Source organism: Pelobates fuscus, chromosome 3 (assembly GCF_036172605.1).
Source record: "Pelobates fuscus isolate aPelFus1 chromosome 3, aPelFus1.pri, whole genome shotgun sequence".
In the NCBI taxonomy this organism is placed as follows: domain Eukaryota; kingdom Metazoa; phylum Chordata; class Amphibia; order Anura; family Pelobatidae; genus Pelobates; species Pelobates fuscus.
The window spans coordinates 224,896,794-224,918,635 of NC_086319.1; the positions used below are offsets into that span (position 1 = coordinate 224,896,794).

General features: G+C 39.1%; 1 protein-coding gene across 4 annotated transcripts in view; it reads left to right on the forward strand.

The window, feature by feature from the left end:
• Positions 1 to 19,644, forward strand: part of RSBN1L (round spermatid basic protein 1 like) — a 64,546-nt gene extending 44,902 nt beyond the window's left edge. For all 4 annotated transcript variants that reach the window (XM_063448158.1, XM_063448159.1, XM_063448161.1 and 1 more), the window contains exons 6-8: positions 259 to 426; positions 16,347 to 16,455; positions 18,557 to 19,644. In XM_063448158.1, the coding sequence (XP_063304228.1) occupies positions 259 to 426; positions 16,347 to 16,455; positions 18,557 to 19,183 (904 nt within the window). In that variant the 3' untranslated portion in view covers positions 19,184 to 19,644. The remainder of the gene's footprint in view (positions 1 to 258; positions 427 to 16,346; positions 16,456 to 18,556) is intronic.
• Positions 19,645 to 21,842: the final 2,198 nt, after the last annotated feature.

Consider the following 21,842-nt stretch of genomic DNA (forward strand, 5'->3'; position numbering starts at 1 on the left):
GCTGTCCCTTGGGTTCTGGGAAAGCACTTGATGGAAAATGGGATAAGAGCACCCAAACTGCTTTTGTATTGTAACCACTACAAAATGCTGTAATTTTTATGTTGTTACTGAGCACATAAATTGTATTCTATAGATAAATAGATATATTTGCTGATGTCCTCTATAATGTTTGAGTGCACACCATTCTGCAATTTAATTTTAGGAAATGAAACCCATTAGACAGAATAATAAAATGAAAGTCACCTTTTATTCTTGCAGAACTACCAATGAAATAAAAAACCTACAGTACCTACCTCGAGCTAGTGAGCCTCGGGAAATGCTGTTTGAAGATAGGACTAGAGCACATGCTGATCATATAGGACAAGGCTTTGAAAGACAGACCACAGCTGCTGTGGGTGTGTTAAAGGCTGTGCGCTGTGGAGAATGGTAAGTTCCCTTTTTTTAAATGTTGTATTAAATAATTATCTAATGGACTGTTTTCAGATATATTATATTATGAGGTTAGCTAATTTAATTGACATGAATTAAAAACTGCACCATAACAAAACTAAAGTTCATATACTGGCTATGGTTCAAAGAGTCGTCTTGCTATCCATGTGTGTTAAACCATTTTTGAGATGTAAACCTGCAGTTTGGCTAATGCAACAGTGGACATAAGCAGTATCCATCCAACCTAGAGCATCAATAAGTTCTACTGCTGAATTAGCCCAGTCTTCACATTTTATCAATGGAGTTCAATGTTGGACAGATAATGCAAACATTCCCTTCTGCATTATCAGAGCCACAGATAAAGGGGCTAAGTTTTATACCAAGAGAGCCTCCGGTATCAAACTTCTGAGATGACTCCCATAGCCTTTTTGCACCATAACCACACTGGTCATGTGACTTACTATATCCCTTTAAGATTGTAATTGAGGAAATACATTTTGTTTTTATATGGCATTGTGTTTTTATATTGCAATATAGATTTTTTTCTATCAGGTGTGACCAGAAGAATTTCCTTATCTTAACCTTTTAAGTGCTTTAGGGGTCGTTTGTCTTATTTCTATAAGTGCCCATTTCAAAAGAAATCTTATAGATCTTATCACAAACCCCCTATTGTAGCTGCTGAACAAATGCAGTTGGGAGTTATGAGGTTATCTGAAGTAGAGAGACAATTCAGGAGGCGTGAGGATCTGTGTATGTATTGTGGCAAGAAGGGACATATGAGGGTAAATTGCACGATTCGTCCGGAAAACTCTCGCACCCAGGTACCATTAGGGTACTGACCTTAGGTGTTATGTATATGTCCCCCACTATGCCTCTTTCAAGACTTCTTCTTTCTGTTACACAACCCTGAGATCAATTGCAAAGCCCTATTAGACTCAGGAGCAGCAGAAAGCTTTATTGATGCACACTTTGTGTCCACACACAAAATACCTCTAAGGGAGAGATCAACACCTTTGGCGGTTGAGGCCAATGGTAGAAACTGCTCATTACCCATGAGACCTTACCTGTTTCATTGCAAGTAGGGGCCTTGCAAGTAACAAATCACTTTTCAGGTTATCTCCTCACCCGCTTGTCTCATTTTACTTGGTTTTCCATGGCTAATCAAACATGATCCACATATAGATTGGAGGAAAGGGGAGATACTAAAGTGGGGGTAAATGATGTTGTAACAGATGATTAATGCCTATAACAAAGGAATTGGGTACTATCAATAATCCTACTGCCTCTCCAAGTACATGCTGATTCACTTCCACCGCATAGATCTTATGATTGTCCAATAAATCTATTACCAAGTAGTAAACCCCCGAAAGGGAGCCTTTATACCCTGTCTCCCATGGAAAGTAAAATCATGGAGGAATATAACACGATATGTTTACTAAAGGTCATATATGCAGATCGTCTTCCCCGATCTGCATCCTTGTATGTATTACAGGGCCCTTAATAATATTGCCATAAGGATCCTATACCACTTACCGTATATACTCGAGTATAAGCCGACCCGAATATAAGCCGAGGTCCCTAATTTTACCCCAAAAAACTGGGGAAACTTATTGACTCGAGTATAAGACTAGGGTGGGAAATGCAGCAGCTACTGGTAAATTTCTAAATAAAATTAAATCCTATAAAAATTATATTAATTGAATATTTATTTACAGTGTGTGTATATAATGAATGCTGTGTGTGTGTATGAGTGCAGCGTGTGTATGAGTGCAGTGGGGGGTGGGCAATGTTATTATTTTTTTTAATTATTTTAATAATTTTTCTATTATTTCTTATTATTTTATGTTATTATTATTTTTATTATTTATTTTACTTTACTATTATTTTTTTTTCGTCCCCCCTCCCTGCTTGATACATGGCAGGGAGGGGGGCTCTCCTTCCCTGGTGGTCCAGTGGCATTGGCAGTTCAGTGGGGGGAGAGGGGGGCTGGCAGAGCTGTTACTTACCTCTCCTGCAGCTCCTGTCAGCTCCCTCCTCCTCCGCGGCGGTCCAGTCAGCTCCCTCTCTCAGCTCACACTGTAAGTCTCGCGGCCGCACTATGACGCGAGACTTACACTGGGAGCTGACCGAGGTGCTGAACAGTCCGCCGCGGAGGAGGAGGGAGCTGACAGGAGCTGCAGGAGAGGTAAGTAACAGCTCTGCCAGCCCCCACAGCCCCCTGTCTGTATTATGGCAATGCAAATTGCCATAATACAGACACTGACTCGAGTATAAGCCGAGTTGGGGTTTTTCAGCACAAAAAATGTGCTGAAAAACTCTGCTTATACTCGAGTATATACGGTATTTCAGAACTCTTTGAGAGGTTAAAAGGGGCTAAGATATTTACTAAACTGGATTTAAGGAGCGCTTACAATCTAGTTAGAATCAAGGAAGGACATGAATGGAAAACGACGTTTAATACCCGTAATGGGCATTAAGAATGCCTAGTCATGCCTTTTGGGCTATGTAATGCCCACGCTGTTTTCCAGGATCTCATCAATGATGTATTGATAGATTTTTATTTTTCCTTCGTGTTAGTATATCTAGATGATATACTGATTAAGGATCGACTGATTATCGGTCTGGCCGATATTCAGCATTTTTGGCAATATCGGTATCGGCCTATAGAGATACCGATATTGCTGATAATACAGACCAGGACCGCTGGGCCCATTATAAGCCTGGCGGTCCTGGAGGGCCCGCAGCAAGCTCTTACTTGCCTTCCCAGCAGCTCCCTTCAGCTCACCTGTCTAAATCTCGCGAGTCCCGCGGCCGACAAAGCATTGCCGCGAGATTTAGACAGGGAGCTGCTGGGAAGGTAAGTAAGAGCTTGCTGCGGGCCCTCACTGCACATTCCATCCCACCGGACCACCAGAGAATGCTATGTCCACCCTTCCTGGCCAGGTAACAAGCAGGGAGGGGGGACAAAAAAAAAAAAAAAAAAAATATATATATATATATATATATATATATATATTTAAAAATGCCCTCCCCCCATTTTACACACATTACATACCTACACAAACACACACACACACACTCTGCATTATATAAACACACTACACAAACACACTGTGCCATTCACTATACACAAACACTGCATTCATTATATACACACTACACAAACACACTGCATTCACTATACACACTACACAAACACACTGCATTCACTATACACACTACACAAACACACTGCATTCACTATACACACTACACAAACACACTGCATTCACTATACACTCTACACAAACACACACTGCATTCACTATAAACACTACACAAACTACACAAACACACTGCATTCACTACACACACACTCTGCATTATATAAACACACTACACAAACACACACTGCATCCACTATACACACACACTCTGCATTCATTATATACACACACTGCATTCATTACACACAGACTGCATTCACTATACACACAACACACACACACACACACACACACACACACACACACACACTGCATTCACTATACATACTACACACACACACACTGCATTCATGATATATTTACACACTACACAACACACAGTGCATTCACTTTACGCACACTACACACACTGCATTCACAATACACACTACACACACTGCATTCACTTTACGCACACTGCATTTATTATATACACACTATACAAACACACTGCATTCACTATACACACTCTGCATTCATTACATACACTCACTGCATCCACTACACACACAAATATTTTTAACAGGAGTAGTCCCAGAAGATTGGAAGTTAGCGAATGTTGTGCCCATTCACAAGAAAGGTAGTAGGGAGGAGTCAGGCAACTATAGCTCAGTAAGCCTTTCTTCAATAGTGGGGAAAGTAATGGAAACCATGTTAAAGGATAGGATTGTAGAGCATCTAAAAACACCTGGATTTCAAGATCAGAGACAACATGGATTTACTTCAGGGAGATCATGCCAAACCAATCCTATTGAAATTTTTGATTGGGTAACTAAAATAATAGATCATGGTGGTGCAGGAGACAGTGCTTACCTAGATTTCAGTAAGGCCTTTGACACTGTTGCACATAAAAGGCTCATCAATAAATTGCAATCTTTAAGTTTGGATTCCAGTATTGTTGAATGGGTAAGGCAGTGGGTTGTAGTCAATGGAGTATATTCGAAGCTTGGGCTTGTCACCAGTGGGGTACCTCATGGATCTGTACTTGGGCCCATTCTCTTTAATATTTTTATTAGTGATATTGCAGAAGGAATTGATGGTAAGGTATGTCTTTTTGCTGATGATACGAAGATATGTAACAGGGTTGATGTTCCAGGAGGGATAAGCCAAATGGCAAATGATTTAGGTAAACTAGAAAAATGATCAGAGTTGTGGCAGCTGATATTTAATGTGGATAAGTGCAAGATAATGCATATTGGATGTACCCAAGGGCAGAGTAAAAAATATTTGATAGAGTCCTAACCTCAACATCTGAGGAAAGGGATTTAGGGGTGATTATTTCTGATGACTTAAAGGTAGGCAGACAATGTAATAGAGCAGCAGGAAATGCTAGCAGAATGCTTGGTTGTATAAGGAGAGGTATTAGCAGAAGAAAGAGGGAAGTGCTCATGCCATTGTACAGAACACCAGTGAGACCTCACTTAGAGTATTGTATGCAGTACTGGAGACCGAATCTCCACAAGGATATTGATACTTTAGAGCAGTGGTAGTCAACCTTTTTCTAACTACCGCCCACTAATGCATCTTTTTGGTTGAAAAAATTTCCTTACCGCCCACTAGTTTTCGCGCAAGTGCAGAATATTTTTTTCGAAAGGAGGGTGTTTAAAAAAAAAAAAAAAAAAAATGTACGTACATTCATCTTTTTATTTCCAATTAATGCATGTTTATAATGTTTTTAACTTTATAAAGTTTAATGAGAAAACAATAAAGTAAATTGAAATTACCTTTACTAGTGATTAATGAGATCCTTGAGGTTGATGCTGCAAGGCTAAATATTTGATATCTGGTTCGATTTTCTTAAGGAACAAACGAAGGTCTCCTCTTTCGGTGATATTCAGACGACTTCTCTGTTTGCGCATAATATGATTTCTCATCTGTGCGTCAGCTCCCCTCTTCTCCCTCCTCAATTCCCCTCCCCACTTTTTTTCCCCACTTTTTTTAACCTTCCTTATAGCAATGCCCAGTAGGAAGGCTGAGCTAGGTATCCCACTATAACAGACTGGCACACATACAAACATACATACATACATACATACATACATACATACAAGACACATACATACAGACAGACAGGCACACACACATACAGACAGACACAAGAAACAGACACACATACATACACACATATATACAGACAGACACACACACGACACATACAAAGACATACACACACACACACAAAACATACATACAAAGACACACACACACAAAACATACATACAAAGACACACATAAAGACATGCATACAAAGACACACACACAACATACATACAAAGGCAAGACACACATATATACAGACATACACATACATAAGACACACATACAGACACAAACAAGACATACATACAAAGACAAGACACACATATATACAGACATACACATACATAAGACACATACATAAGGCACACATACAGACACACACAAGACACATACAAAGACAAGACACACATATATACAGACATACACACATACATACAAAGACACGACACACATATATACAGACATACAGACATACACACACACACACACACACACTAGACACATACATAAGACACACATACAGACACACACAAGACATACATACAAAGACAAGACACACATGTATACAGTACCAAATACAAACAATAAAAAAGGGAAGGATATTGAAAAGAGTGCTCAAATCACCAAGTGTGAATCACTCCAAATCACACATAGAAAGTGTAAAACAGTATTTTCAAATAGAATAGTGAGAGCATAAAATTATACACCAAAATATAAAATATATAAAACAGGCAATATTACCATCTGTCTTGAATTTCCTAAAAATATAAAATATAAGACATAGTATAGCCTGTAAGACCAATTTAAATGTATTAAAATAAAAGGTTTATCCACTCACGTGGTGCTGAGCCTTAGATAGCGGCTCAGACTTTAAACGCCTTATAATAGTTTCCTGGAGACCGCAATGCTGGAAAAGCTGGTTGAGTTGTTTCTCTGTCAGGATTCCTTTGTTTTAAAATAATAAAAACCGAGTCCGAAAATACAGGAACAAAAACTTTATTGCACAGCATATAGTGGGATCTCCCAAATATTGCAGGAAATTCAAGACAGATGGTAATATTGCCTGTTTTATATATTTTATATTTTGGTGTATAATTTTATGCTCTCACTATTCTATTTGAAAATACTGTTTTACACATGTATACAGACATATACACAAGACACACACAAGACATACATACAGACACACACAAGACATACATACATACATACAGACATACATACATACAGACATACATGCAGACACACACAAGACATACAAAGACACATACAAACACAAGACATACATACAAAGACAAGACACACATGTATACAGACATACAAACACAACACACACATATATACAGACATACACACACACGACACACATACAGACACACACAAGACATACATAAGACATACATACAAAGACAAGACACACACACACACATACATACAGACACACACAAGACATACATACAAACGCACATTATATTTAAGTCACCCTCCTGTTTCCTACCTTTAAAGTGCAGGAGGGTGACTTTCCCTGGGGTCCAGTGGTGGCTCAGGTGGATGGGAGTCAGAGTCCCCACTCTGACTCCCTCCTCCTCCTTCCTCCCGCTCGGCTCTCAGTATGCTGGGAGGAGTGACCGAGGAATCACTTCCTCCCAGCAGAGATGATGTCATCACAGGGGGCCCGGTCGCGCTGTTAAAGCGCCCAGCGCTGACCAGGCCCCCTCACAATCCACATCCATAGGGTGGCCCTGACAGCATGGGCCACCCGATGGACCCCTCCATATGGGGCCGCAAGTGGTGATGGCAGTACCCAGTCACAGGGGTACCGCCGGCTCGCGCCCGCCCGCCTGCCCAATCAATCAATCACCCAATCTGTAAAAAAAAAATTGAAAATCCCTACCACCCACCTGGAATCCTGAAACGCCCACTAGTGGGCGGTAGGGACCAGGTTGACGACCCATGCTTTAGAGAGAGTTCAGAGAAGGGCTACTAAACTGGTTCATGGATTGCAGGATAAAACTTACCAGGAAAGGTTAAAGGATCTTAACATGTATAGCTTGGAGGAAAGACGTGACAGGGGAGATATGATAGAAACATTTAAATATATAAAAGGAATCAATACAGTAAAGGAGGAGACCATATTTAAAAGAAGAAAAACTACCACAACAAGAGGACATAGTCTTAAATTAGAGGGGCAAAGGTTTAAAAATATCAGGAAGTATGAAGTTACTGAGAGGGTAGTGGATGCATGGAATAGCCTTCCAGCTGAAGTGGTAGAGGTTAACACAGTAAAGGAGTTTAAGCATGCGTGGGATAGGCATAAGGCTATCCTAACTATAAGATAAGGCCAGGGACTAATGAAAGTATTTCGAAAAATGGGCAGACTAGATGGGCCGAATGGTTCTTATCTGCCGTCACAAACTATGTTTCTATATTTCTATGTTGATGTTATCACTTATGTCAATACTTGCCAGACTTGTGCTGTCCCTAAGGTTTCGCACAAATTGAAATGTGGGTTGTTACATCCGCTGCCTGTGTCTCATTCCATGGTCTCATATAGCCATGGACTTCATTGTGGAGATTCCTGTCTCATAAGGTTATAACACTATACTCATGGTCATGATAGATTCTCTAAAATGGACCATTTTGTCCCGCTTAAAAAATTACCTTCCTTACAAGACCTGGCTCAGATTTTTATTGAGGAAATCGTGAGGTTACTTGGGATTCCTCAAAACTGACAGAGGTTCTCAGTTAATTTCTCGATTCTTGAAATCTTTTGCAAAGAATTGGGTATTGAACTGTCGTTTTCTTCATCTTATCATCCCCAAACTAATGGGGCTGCTGAAAGGTCAAAGCAGTCTCTGGAAGTATTTCTACATTGTTTCGTTAACGCTTCCCAAGATAATTGGGTTGACTTCTTGCCCTGGGCAGAATTTGCCCGGAACAATGCTACGCATTACTCTTCCAAACTTAGTCCTTTTTATGTTATATATGGTCTCCACCCTACTGTATTACCTTCTGTGTTCTCTGATTCGGATATCCCCTCTCTGGAAGAGCATCTGACCTCTATGAGCAAAACATGGGATCAGGTTAATTCTTCCTTAGCTGACGCTGCTTCCCGTTTTAAGCAACATGCTCATCAAGCACCTTCTTATCAAGTAGGGGACAAGGTTTGGCTGTCCACTAGACACATTAGACTCAGGGTACTCTCTATGAAATTTGCTCCTAGATACATTGGTCCTTTCCGTGTCTCACGTAGAATCATTCCGGGTACTTATGGCCTTGACCAACCTTGGAATACCCCGTGCTTTTTATGTTTCTTTATTAAGCCACTTATTTGCAATAGATAAACCACTCCTTCCGCGCCTCCCCCTCCCTTGGTGGTTGCGGAACAGAAAGAGTAATGAAGTCCGTTCTGTTTTGGACTCCAGGTTCTTAAGTGGTTCTTTGCAGTACCTGGTGGATTGGAAGGATTATGATCCTGACTAACGCTCATGGGTTCCTGCTGTTGGCATTCATGCTGGACGCCGCCTTCTTTCTTTCCATGCCTGTTACCCTGATAAGCCTTGTCCTGCCCACCCGGTGGGCGTTTTTTGTGTGGGGGGGGTACTGTCATGGTGCCTGATCGGCACTTTAGTGTCACACTATCGCAGTGCCCGATCAGCACCACGATGTGACCGCATCTGATCAGTGCTGTCACACTAAAGGAGGGAGAGGTTACTCATCTTACCTCAAGAGCCTCTCCCACCGTGCAGTTTGTAATTCAGCAGTCGGGTCCAGTGTTAGGAAGGCTGCCGGCCGCTGCAAGGCGGCGCTATATAATAACGCCGCCAACAATGACGTCACTAGTGATGTGAACGTTCGTGCGGCGTCACGTTTTCGCCGTGCACGCACGTTCTGGGGTCATGGGATCCAAATCAGTCAATAGCTGATAATTACTGGGTTATTTAAACCCAAACCTGCAGTTGTTCAGTGCCCTATCGTGGTTTCCATCCAGTTGGTTATCTGATAGCGCGTTCCTGATTCTGATAATTGTTTTTTGATCTTGGCTTGACTTCCTGTATTTCTGGTATCCCTGAACCTTTGGCTTTGTTCTTTACGTATTTGTTCCTTTCTGTATTCCTGACCTCGGCACGTTACCGTTTATTCTATTAAGTTAATACCGCCCATTCTAAGGCCCAGTAATACATTGTTACTGTTTGTATTTGGGGGACCTACCTGACAACCAGGCAGAAAGTCCAGAGAATTTAATTTGCTAGCAGTATATTTAACCCTCTAACTTTCCAAGACACCCTAAAACCTGTACATGGGGGGTACTGTTTTACTCAGTAGACTTCGCTGAACACAAGTATTAGTGTTTCAAAACAGTAAAACAGGTGCAAAAAAGAGCAATAACCCGACTTAACGGCGGAAAGCAGCCACTTACCTTTCCAAAACTAGACCCATAAGTCAAGGCGAAAACATGGGCAAGAAAAACAAAAAAACACGACCGGACAAAACGCCGCTCAGCCACGATATCGGCGAACTCCTGCGGAACTCGCAGAAGGCTGCATGGGAGAAGATGGCGCCGGGTGAGGACGGATACTCCGACTCATCGGGAGACTTTTACCCAGACCCAGAAGCCGGCGCATCGCTCAGCCAGCCCACAGGGCACAAAACCTCCCAGGCAGGAGAACCGGTCACAGCAGCCATGCTGACGAAAATGTTTATGGAGCTAAGACAAGACCTGGCGGCCGACCAAGCTCACTTCAAAAAGGCCATGGAGGGGGCCACTACGAGGCTCACCCACTTGGAAACCAAAACTACCTCCCAAGACAAACGTATAACCACCCTGGAACACAGACTGTCCGACCTCCATAAGCAACAAATCGGCACAGCAGAGAGGGTGGAGGCCTTGGAGGACCACAGAAGGAGACTCAATTTGAAGGTTAGAGGGGTGCCTGACGATATAGGGCTAACAGACCTCCCACACTATATGAGGCGCCTGATAGCAACACTACTGCAACCCAAACAGGCAAAACTGCTTAAGATAGATGGACTGTTCCGTCTGCCCAAGCCGACTAATGCACCCCCTACCGCCACGGCTGATATAATTGTACGATTTCAATCCCACCAGGACAAGGCCGCGGTCCTAGCAGCGACCCGAGGGAAAACCCCTCTAGCATTCGAGGACTCTCAACTACTACTATTTCCAGACCTAACGAGAAGCACCCTAAGTTGGGGCAAATCGCTGCAACCAAGCCTACAACAGCTGAGATCCAACAACATTCAGTATTGCTGGGGAACACCAAGGCTCATCACCTTCACATTCCAAGGGACTATCTTCCGGGCGAGAAGCCCACAAGAGCTGGACACTCATCTGAGCCAACTAGGCATGACGGACACACGACCAGAGCCCATGACCACCTTGTCCAGGCTGGACCCCACCGCGACAAAATAATTTATACCCAGAGCATCTCGACGCACCACGCAAGCAGGGGACACAACCTGAACGCCACCAAATGACCATCTCTCCATCCTTTAGGATGCCATAGACTCCGCCACTAAAACCCGTGAATATACTCACCTATATTCACCAAGTTATATTGTTGTAATGTTGCTCGTTTTCATTTTTTCATTTTCATTTTATGCTAGATAGACACTTCTCTGGCGTACTGTCACTAAGAGTGTAACCCTGGTTCACTTGCGCACCCAGGCATACCAGAGAGGGCTGATGCTCCATAATATTAACAGCTCGGGGATCATCACGCAGCCACAGTGAATGTGCCCACATATAGAGAGGCCCCAAGTTAGAGAGATCTGTTGAGGCACGAGCTCCGATACACCCCACCTCCCCCCCTCCTCTTACCCCTTATGTCAGAACATGAGATAACTCAATGTCATAAATCCCCCAAGGGGGTCCCCCTTCCCCTTGTGCACTTAAATACTCAAAATTTATAATGCCCATATTTTGCCTTTACCTTACTTTGGTGCTCAAGGGATTGTCATTTTACTGTACTACAATGTTGTCCTACTTGTATTAAAAAATTAAAACCCACTCCGCATGGGACAGTGATCCAACTACTAATTACATATGTATGTTCAATGTGACCTTTTAGGGCGATAGCCCACATATTGTAACGTATTGCCTTATTAACATGCTGAGTGATCAAAAAGAATTAAAAAAAAAAAAAAAAGTAAAACCTATCACAGCGATGATATTGTAAGTGAAAGTGATTTTTTTTTGCATTTTTGACACATAAACGGCGCTTTCACTGATGATATCATTGTTGTAATATGTTTTACTGTTTTAAAATACTAATATTTGTGTGTATAAGAGTACCCGTCATGTACAGGTTTTATAATGTTTTTGAAAGTTACAGGGTCAAATATAAGGCTGTTTTTTCACACTGAAATTTGTCAGATTGGTTATGTTGCCTTTGAGAGCGAGCGTATGGTAGCCCATATTTTTAAAAAGTAGACAACTTAGGGCATTCAATATGGGGTATATCCAGTCTTTTTTATTCGCCACTTAGTCACAAACAATGGCCAAAGTTAGCATTCATAATTGTTTTTTTTGCATTTTTAACACACACATATAAATGCTAACTTTGGCCAGTGTTTGTGACTAAGTGGCGAATAAAAAAGACTGGATATATACCCCATATTGAATACTCTGCGTTGTCTACTATTAAAAAATATATGGTTTGATGGGGGTAAATTACATTGGCCGGCTTCAAAAATTTCCCAAATAGGACATGGGTGCATGATGACCAGCTGTGAAAATTCAGAGTTGGAAAACTGGAATGCACACCCTCCAAATAAGGTCTTTTAGACCCCAGAGAACCCGACACACCTATACATGGGTGGTATCACTGTACTCGAGATATTGCTGAAAACATATTGGGGTGTTCTTTGGCAGTAACCCTTATAGTTGTCAGTACATGTATTCCTAAATTGCTGTTTGTGTCAAAAAAATCACCAGTTATTTATTTTAATTATTTTTTTGAAATTTGACATAGATTGGTGGTAAAATGGTTACATGAAAGAGTCAAAATACCCCAAGTGTATTACCTTAGGTTGTCTTCTATTAAAAAATATATAAATGTGAAGGGTTATTCGAGGATTCCTGACATATTATCAATGTCAGGAAATGGCAAAGTGCTACTTGTACTTATAGCCCTATAACTTTCCAAAAAAAGCAAAGTTCATGTTAACATTGGGTATTTCTAAACTCTGGACAAAATTTCGAAACTATTTATCACTGGTGGTTTTTGGCGGTTGTAGATGCGGAACAGATTTTGGGGGTCAAAGTTAGAAAAAGTGTGTTTTTAAATTTTTTCATATTTTTTAAGGTAAATTATGATATGTTGAAAATAATGGTATCTTTAGAAAGACCATTTAATGGCATGAAAGACAATATATAATATGTGTGGGTACAGTAAATGAGTAAGAGGAAAATTACAGCTAAACACAAACACTGCAGAAATGTAAAAACAGCCCTGGTCCCAAAAGAAAATTGAAAAGCGGTCTGGTCACTAAAGGGTTAAACACAGTCAAATGTTTGATAACGAATTCTATCTATCTATCTATCTAGATATATCTACATACATACATACATACCACAGCCCTGCACTCACTTTTCACTGAAGTTTTCTTGCCATGGCGCACCTCCAGCCTTAAAAATATAAACAAACTCAAAGGAGAGCACTCACGGAATTTACTGTTAATCATAATGTATTTCTAAAAATCTTAATTAATTTTCAGTATCAACATGTCAGTGTAATTCTAGACTTTCATCAGGGTAACCGTAACAGATACTGAACCAGGATTAAATAAGCATACAAATCTTTGTTTAAAAAAATTATATATGAGTAATTTCATTCCAACTGTATTTAGAAGGATGTATATAATAAAAATACACTTAGAAATAAATTATTTATATAATATATATATATATATATATATATATATACCGGTGTGTGTATATATATATATATACACACACACATCAATAAATATATAAATAAATAAAAAAATACATGTGTATATATAGAATTACTTAACCCCTTAACGCCGTTACGGCTTTCACCCCCCAGGAGCCAGGATTTACTCACCTCCGCCGCGATCCTCTTCTGGAGGGCTGCCTGACAGCCCAGGCAGCCCTCCCACGGCAAATGAGGCCCACGGGGGCCATGTGATCGCTCTCAAAGAGCAATCACATGGCCCCCTATAGCTGGCTGTGGATCTGCCAGCAGGGGGACTGTCTGGGCTGTCAGACAGTCCCCCTGCTCGTGGGTAGTGTATAAAATAATACATACATATAAAGTGTACACGAAGACGTTAAATACATATATATATATATATATATATATATATATATATATATATATATATAAATTCGACGTGTATATTTAAGTAATATTTTAACATAATTGTGATTTAATTAGTTAAAATTTGATTGACATGCCTGACATCCCTGTGCAGAGAATTTGAATTGCAAGCACTCTATTTAACCCTGTAACTTTCCAAGACACCATAAAACCTGTACATGGGGGGTACTGTTTTACTCGGGAGACTTCGCTGAACACAAATATGTTTCAAAATGGTAACTTGGATTACAACAATGATATTTTTAGTAAAAGTTAAGTTTTCTGCATATTTCACACATGAACTGCACTTTTATTGACGATATTATTGTTGTAATACAAGTTACCATTTTGAAACACTAATATTTGTGTTCAGCGAAGTCTCCTGAGTAAAACAGTTACAGTTGAACAGACATATAGCGCAAATTCCAGGTTTTGTTTTGATCAGAACGTGTACTATTGACTCCGTCCTGAAGGGGTTAAATAATTACATAAATATACATGTAGAATTTACACACGATTTACACACGTGTATATTAAATTCTGCGTGTATACTCATGTAATCTTTTTACAGAATTGTGTGAGATTTATTTTATTCTATGTACAAGATAAGCTTTTATTGAATACAAAAATAAATCTCAATTTCTTTGACTCTTACAGTACCTGATTTTTTTGCAGTCACTGTAAGCCAGCAATTCCCAATATTGTATTGTATAAAGCAGCTCTTCATTTAAAAAAATTATTTTTATAGCCGCAGCTTTTAAATGTCACAATAATTGCCAGACAGGAACCTTTTTTTTTTAATTTAAGTTTTTTTTGTAAATCACTAAAAGTTAAATACATTAAGTCATCACAAAATTGTAGAGTCTTAATCCCTACATAATGCTGCTCCAACATACCTATCCTCCCTCATACACAAGTATAGGCCCAGTCGAGACCCCTGCGCTCATCCCAAGACCTACGCCTATCCTCTGCCTGGATCCCCACCTCCGACGCTCGCCTTCAAGACTTCTCTAGGGCTGCACCTATTCTGTGGAACTCCCTTCCCTCCTCAATCAGACTTTCACCCAGCCTCCACTCCTTCAAAATATCTTTGAAAACTCACTTCTTCATTAAAGCGTATCAATTAAACTGTCAGCAGGCCTTTCATCCCCCACCCCATGACTCCTTTCCTGCAACTGTCAAAAATGACCTACCAAGCACTCAATAAACCCTTCTCTAAAAAAACTATTTAATTCCCCTACTTTAACCCTTTGTGTCACTATACCCCACTCCCTCTAGCATGTAAGCTCATTGAGCAGGGCCCTCAACCCCCTCTGTTCCTGTACGATCCAGTGGTCTGATCTCAATTATGTGTTTGTTAGTCCACCCATTGTACAGCGCTACAGAATTTGTTGGCGCCATATAAATAATAAAACAATAATAATAATAATAAACAGGAAATATTTAAGAAATAACACAAAAGCTCATAGAATATTTTTCGCAAGGCATACCTGGACAAAAAGACAGAGGAAGTAGAGCTTTAGAATATGTTGTGGGTACAGCACTCCATCGTCCATCCCATTCGTATCAAAGGAAGAAAGATTGAAATATAAATCTAAAAGGAACTTATTAACTATGTTTTTTACGGTGCAAACTGTATAGTGGACTTACATTTTAAGTCCTGGATTAAACTTATTATAGCCCTGAATAAAATGTGTGTTTGGCACAAATTACAGTGGTTGAAAACGGCTGCTCTAAGCCACATAACCACAACAGGTCAGAAACAAATAAAACAAAACTAGTTTTGCCTAGTATTTGGACATCGCTCTCTGCTCAGTGATAAAATATGGAATTAATACGTGTACATTATCACTCTCAATTTTGTCTGGCCTGGGTAGCCTAAATAAGCTAAAAGTGATGTGCTAAACTGACCCAATACTTTCTGCCAATAACTGCCAACCACGTTGGTTGAAATTGATAATGTGAAAGTATTTCAGTAATAATGCAACTCAGGAGGGGGCAAGGTCCATGTGCTGGGGAAAATTCCCCTCTCCTTTTTATTCTTAATTGGCTTTGCAATTATCAAAGGAGGGGACCACACCAAGAAACAATCAGCAGCTTAACCACTACACTAAGCGGTAGAAGTTATGTTGCTTAGAGTTCCCTTTAATACGTTTTGGTTGGTACATCCATCTTGGCATCAGAGTTTTTGTGGGATTTATTTGTGAATTGCATTATTTCTTATAGGCAAACATAATGCACATATGTAAGGGTTTTCTAACAACGTCTTGTTTTTTTTTTATTGCAGGAATGAACAGCCTCGTATAACCAAAGATGTAATATGTTTTCATGCAGAAGATTTTCTAGAGGTGGCACAAAGACTGCAGCTAGACTTGCATGAGCCTCCACTATCTCAGGTAAGCAGAGTCTGGAATATAAGCTGGGCATCTATCAGACAGTTCACTTGGTTATCTTTAAACGGTTTCTGGGAATTCTTGATCAGTTTCTAAAAATACCATAGGAAAAGAAACCTCGGAACATAGAATTTCTTTTTTTTCTAGAATCAAGAATAATTTTTACACTGTATTTTCACTTTCACGATTACTGTATTGCTTTTGTCCAGGTTAGCATGATAAACTGTAGACTAAAGTCCAGGAAAATAAGATCTTATGCATTGTTATTAAAAGGGCACTACCTTGAGGTTATTGTATTTTTTTTACTTTTTACCACAACTAAAACATTATTTTTTTGTGGTTATAGATCTCATTGTTAATATCAATTCGCTTCTCTATGTCTGAATCTTTATGTTCAGAAACCACACTCCCTTGTCTTGTGCTTGTTAGGTGCACTGGCATATGTAGAGAAATGCTCTTAAACACTTAATGCATTATTTCCATAGTGTCATTTACTCATGAGTGTGCTCTGGCTGTGTCAAGACAACCAGGCATATGTAAATTACAAAATTATTAAAAATGTAAAGGTACAACACTCCATTGCCCAAATAAAGATAATATATAAGAAATCCTTTTATGTAGATATAATCCCAATGAAAACACAAATGCATTTAATTATGTATTTTTTATTGGGGTATATCTAAAAACAGTTTGCACAATCTGCAGATTTCTTGTCTGAAGCCCTTGCAGACCCTCCCCAGACTTTCTGCGGCTGTCCAATCCCAGACTGTCCAATGCAGCTCAATGAGAATTCTTTGTAAGTCAGTTGCACCGGACAATTGCTGCCTCTTGAGTTAAGCTCCACTGATCTAAACAAACCAGGAAGTAACAGGACCGGTTATCTGACAGCCAAAGGGTGTAAAAAGGCTAATTCATAAAAGTGCAATTTTCTATTGAAAACTGCACTTTTTGTTAAATTAAATAAAAAAAAAATAAAAAAAAATTCACACACAAAGCACTTAAGGGGTTAAAGGGATATGCCAGTTCCCTAAAGGACCAAACTTCTGGAATAAAAGGGAATCATGACATGTCACACATGTCATGTGTCCTTAAGGGGTTAAAGAAAAAAAAAGCATGTAACAGTGCTAACTTTTTACAATCCGGCAAGTCAATTGGTGGAAGTTGTGTTTTTTTTGTTTTTTTTTTTTTTATTAATGAAATTAAGTTCCATGCATGAACAGATAATTTATTCAAACTATTTAATCAAGAAATTGCTCCTATTAAGCCTAAAAGAAAAGATGTATGCCTCCACTAGAGAACATCCTTTGTTATATGCAGTCATTAGTCTGATCTATAATGTCCTGCTTGTTTAGTTTTTAAAGTGGTTTTGCAGTCAGGTGAATGCTCATTAAGTTCATCCTTTTGGTTAAAGGGACACTATAGTCACCTAAATTACTTTAGCTAAATAAAGCAGTTTTAGTGTATAGATCATTTCCCTGTAATTTCACTGCTCAATTCACTGTCATTTAGGAGTTAAATCACTTTGTTTCTGTTTATGCAGCCCTAGCCACACCTCCCCTGGCTATGATTGACAGAGCCTGCATGAAAAAAAAAACTGGTTTCACTTTCAAACAGATGTAATTTACCTTAAATAATTGTATCTCAATCTCTAAATTGAACTTTAATCACACACAGGAGGCTCTTGCAGGGTCTAGCAAGCTATTAACATAGCAGGGGATAAGAAAATCTTAATTAAACAGAACTTGCAATAAAGAAAGCCTAAATAGGGCTCTCTTTACAGGAAGTGTTTATGGAAGACTGTGCATGTCACGTGCAGGGAGGTGTGACTAGGGTTCATAAACAAAGGGATTTAACTCCTAAATGACAGAGGATTGAGCAGTGAGGCTGCAGGGGCATGTTCTATACACCAAAACTGCTTCATTAAGCTAAAGTTGTTCAGGTGACTATAGTGTCCCTTTAATAAGTCAGTGCGCCTATAGTGGACAAACATCTTTAGCTTAATTTTAAGTGCAATGGTGGGTGATTGTTTTAATCCATTCCAGCACCGCACAGCATGAAGTAAAGTTTTATAACTCACTAATAATGTAATATTCTCTTTTTAAAGTGTGTCCAGTGGGTTGATGATGCAAAACTCAATCAGCTGCGTAGAGAGGGCATCCGCTATGCCAGGATCCAGTTGTATGACGACGACATTTATTTTATTCCAAGAAACGTTGTGCATCAGTTCAAGACTGTCTCTGCTGTATGTAGTCTGGCTTGGCATATTCGACTTAAGATGTACCACACGGAGATAAATGATGCACAGAAAAGTAATAACTTTGAAGAACCCGAACTAGAAAAAAAGATAAAGCCAGACCCTGGCAGAGAAGATAAACTATTCTGTGCTCCTAGCACTTATACCTCTCATGTACAGTTCGCTGATGTTGGGCCACTGAGAGACCCAGCACAAAAACCACAGCAAATAAAACATGAACCAGTTTCTCCCAGCAGAATAGGAGTAGGACATGGTAATAGAAATCTTCCATCAATATCCACACCACCTGCAGAATGTCAGACTATTAAAACAAAAACTGTTAATGCCAAGGACTCCCCAATAAAGACTGAAATCGAGTCTACATTGGACCTGGTTAACAAAGACTTGCATGATTTGACAAGGCATGTCATGCCAGAGGACACACGGCAACCGCATTCACCAGCAATTCCAACGGTGGAGACAGAAGAACATAGCTAAAATCTGTACATGTGGTTTTAAATTTCTCTCTTTATTTCTTCTACCTGGCGTAATAATAATAATGTAAAGATTGGTTAATTGCAGGGCAAGCTTCTCTTTGCTCCGTAGTCTGTTACTGAATATATAGTTATGTAGTGATGTAACATTCCTCAGTGCCTGTCCATAACTGTGAAATATCAAAGCACTTAGGGCCAGATGCACTGTAAACACTGCAGGTTTAACATAAAGATGTCTCTAAATTTTTAAGTTGTAGGTTCTAGGATAGAGCTGACATTAACATATATATTTTTTCTAAGATGAGCCAGAATTCTTTTTGACAATTCCAGGCTTTTCCATAGAGCTTATTTATATCAATTTTTCATTTTAAATGTGTCAGCACTGTAGTGTAAATAGCTTTTTTTAATCTTTTTAGTGTGATTTATAATGAAATGTGAACCATCTAATAAAGGTTCATAACAATGTTTTTGTTCTTATTTCCGAGTAATGTCTGATACAATTTAATCTCAACATCCAAGAATTGCTTGTGGGTTTTATATTAGTAGATTTACAGCTATGCCACAACAAGGGCATGTAAAGGTGTTCTTCCACTTTCACACATGCAGAGAGACCTAGTGGAATAACCCCATGATAATACATCGTATTTTTGCCATCATTACAATCTGGTGCTTGCCTTATGCCAACATGTAACTTGTGCTTATTTGGCATTAGTGGTTCTTCAGCTCCTCTGTGAAATCTGATATTCCATGAAATAAAATTATGTTATGATGACACAGTCAATGATCCTATGAGGAGGTAAGCGAAGGAAAATTAACAAAGCGGTCTTTCTCCTTTAAAGATTTTAAACCTTTAAGAACACATACATGTTTGAGAAGCCTTCTTTGTTGCTATGGCAACAAAGACATTGAAATTATCACGGCTTTCCTTGTGTCACATGACTGTGGGCTAGAATTCAGCCCTGACCATAGGAATGGGACAATATTTTAAATGATGATCTTGTAGAGGCAGACGTTTAAAAGTTATGGGGGTGATGGTTCCTAATGCTATGTTTATTTATAAATTTGTCATTCGCAAAGTGTGTGGAATAGCACCTTTAATCCCACTTAAGTATTATGCACTTGTGCCTTTAGAAAATATTTTTTCACCCTATTTATCTCTTATAAATGTCATAAGAAAATAAAATAAATAAATCCTGAAATGACACTAAATATATACGTAAATCTGGTGAATCTTATTTAGGACAATATTGGAAAGTATATAAAGTGTACATAAGAATGAAATCTTAACCCCTCCACTGAACAGAAGAAGCTAGTCTTGTGCATTACTGTTCTTGACATCTCAGGAAGATTAAGATGAATACACAGTTTGTAAATTTATGCTATGGGTTTCTCCAAGGTAATAGTTAAATAAAGATGAGTAATATTTTTAGAAAGTAATCATTGCTATCCCTTTTCATTACTGCAAAAGATTCATGAGTTGGCTATATAAATGTATAATAATGAAAGCATATTGTTCAGGTAATAGGACACAGTATTTTTTACCCCAAAATTTGGGCAAAAAAAGGCCTGTGTCTTATATTCCAACTGTGTGTGTGTGTATGTGTATTTATATAGTAGCAGCAGCCATCATCTGTGATATGAGCAAGCCCCTTCATACTGTAACCTGCACATCTGCCAGGTGCAGACTGATAGTATAGTATTCCACCCATGAGCCTCAGCCTGTCATAGCGCTTCCATGTGTTACCAGAGCACCTCTGGGGGCTCGTAAAAAGAGTATGTAGTCAGTCTACATCTGGCAGAGTCAGTCACCTCTGGAACACCATGGATCATCATATTTTCTTTCCCTGGCCCAAGGTTTAAAGCAGGGAGAGGGAAATAACCTTGCATAAAACAAATATGTAAATTAAAATATATAAAATTACACTTCCCTGGAACTCTGTTTGACATTTCTATGAATATTACCATGGTGCAGTTCAAGCCACTATTATAAGGCTCCAACAGAAGAACACACTCCACTATATCAAATCCGCTCCCATAACACATCCTCTATCACACCTCACAAATTCATACACATACTACATCCCCTGTACAAATAAGCTAAAGTTTACTGTAATTATGGTACTGGATGTTTTTTTTTCTTTTAAATAATTAGCTAAAATGTCTCATTTCTAATCGTACAGTATTTTTAAAATTGTCAAGAGGCACAATTCAGGTTACTTTTGGTACTATTAAGTGTGCCTTTACTAATTTACAAAAATAGCATACATATGTATTTTCAAACTAGTTCCAGACAACCTTAATCAATAGGATTAGGAACAATAAAGCATACTGATATGACCCTGACAAAATTAGGATGGTATGATTAATTTTACATAGATCTAAAAGCATGTGCTGGCAAAATGTCAAGCCCCGAATTACACACAACATCTCACAATATCTAGTCACATGATGCAGCAACCATCTTTCCATGTCTATGAGTTAACTACAGGGAGTGCAGAATTATTAGGCAAATGAGTATTTTGACCACATTATTTATTTATTATTTATTATTGCCATTTATATAGCGCCAACAGATTCCGTAGCGCTTTACAATATTATGAGAGGGGGATTTAACTATAAATAGGACAGTTACAAATAAACTTACAGGAACAATAGGTTGAAGA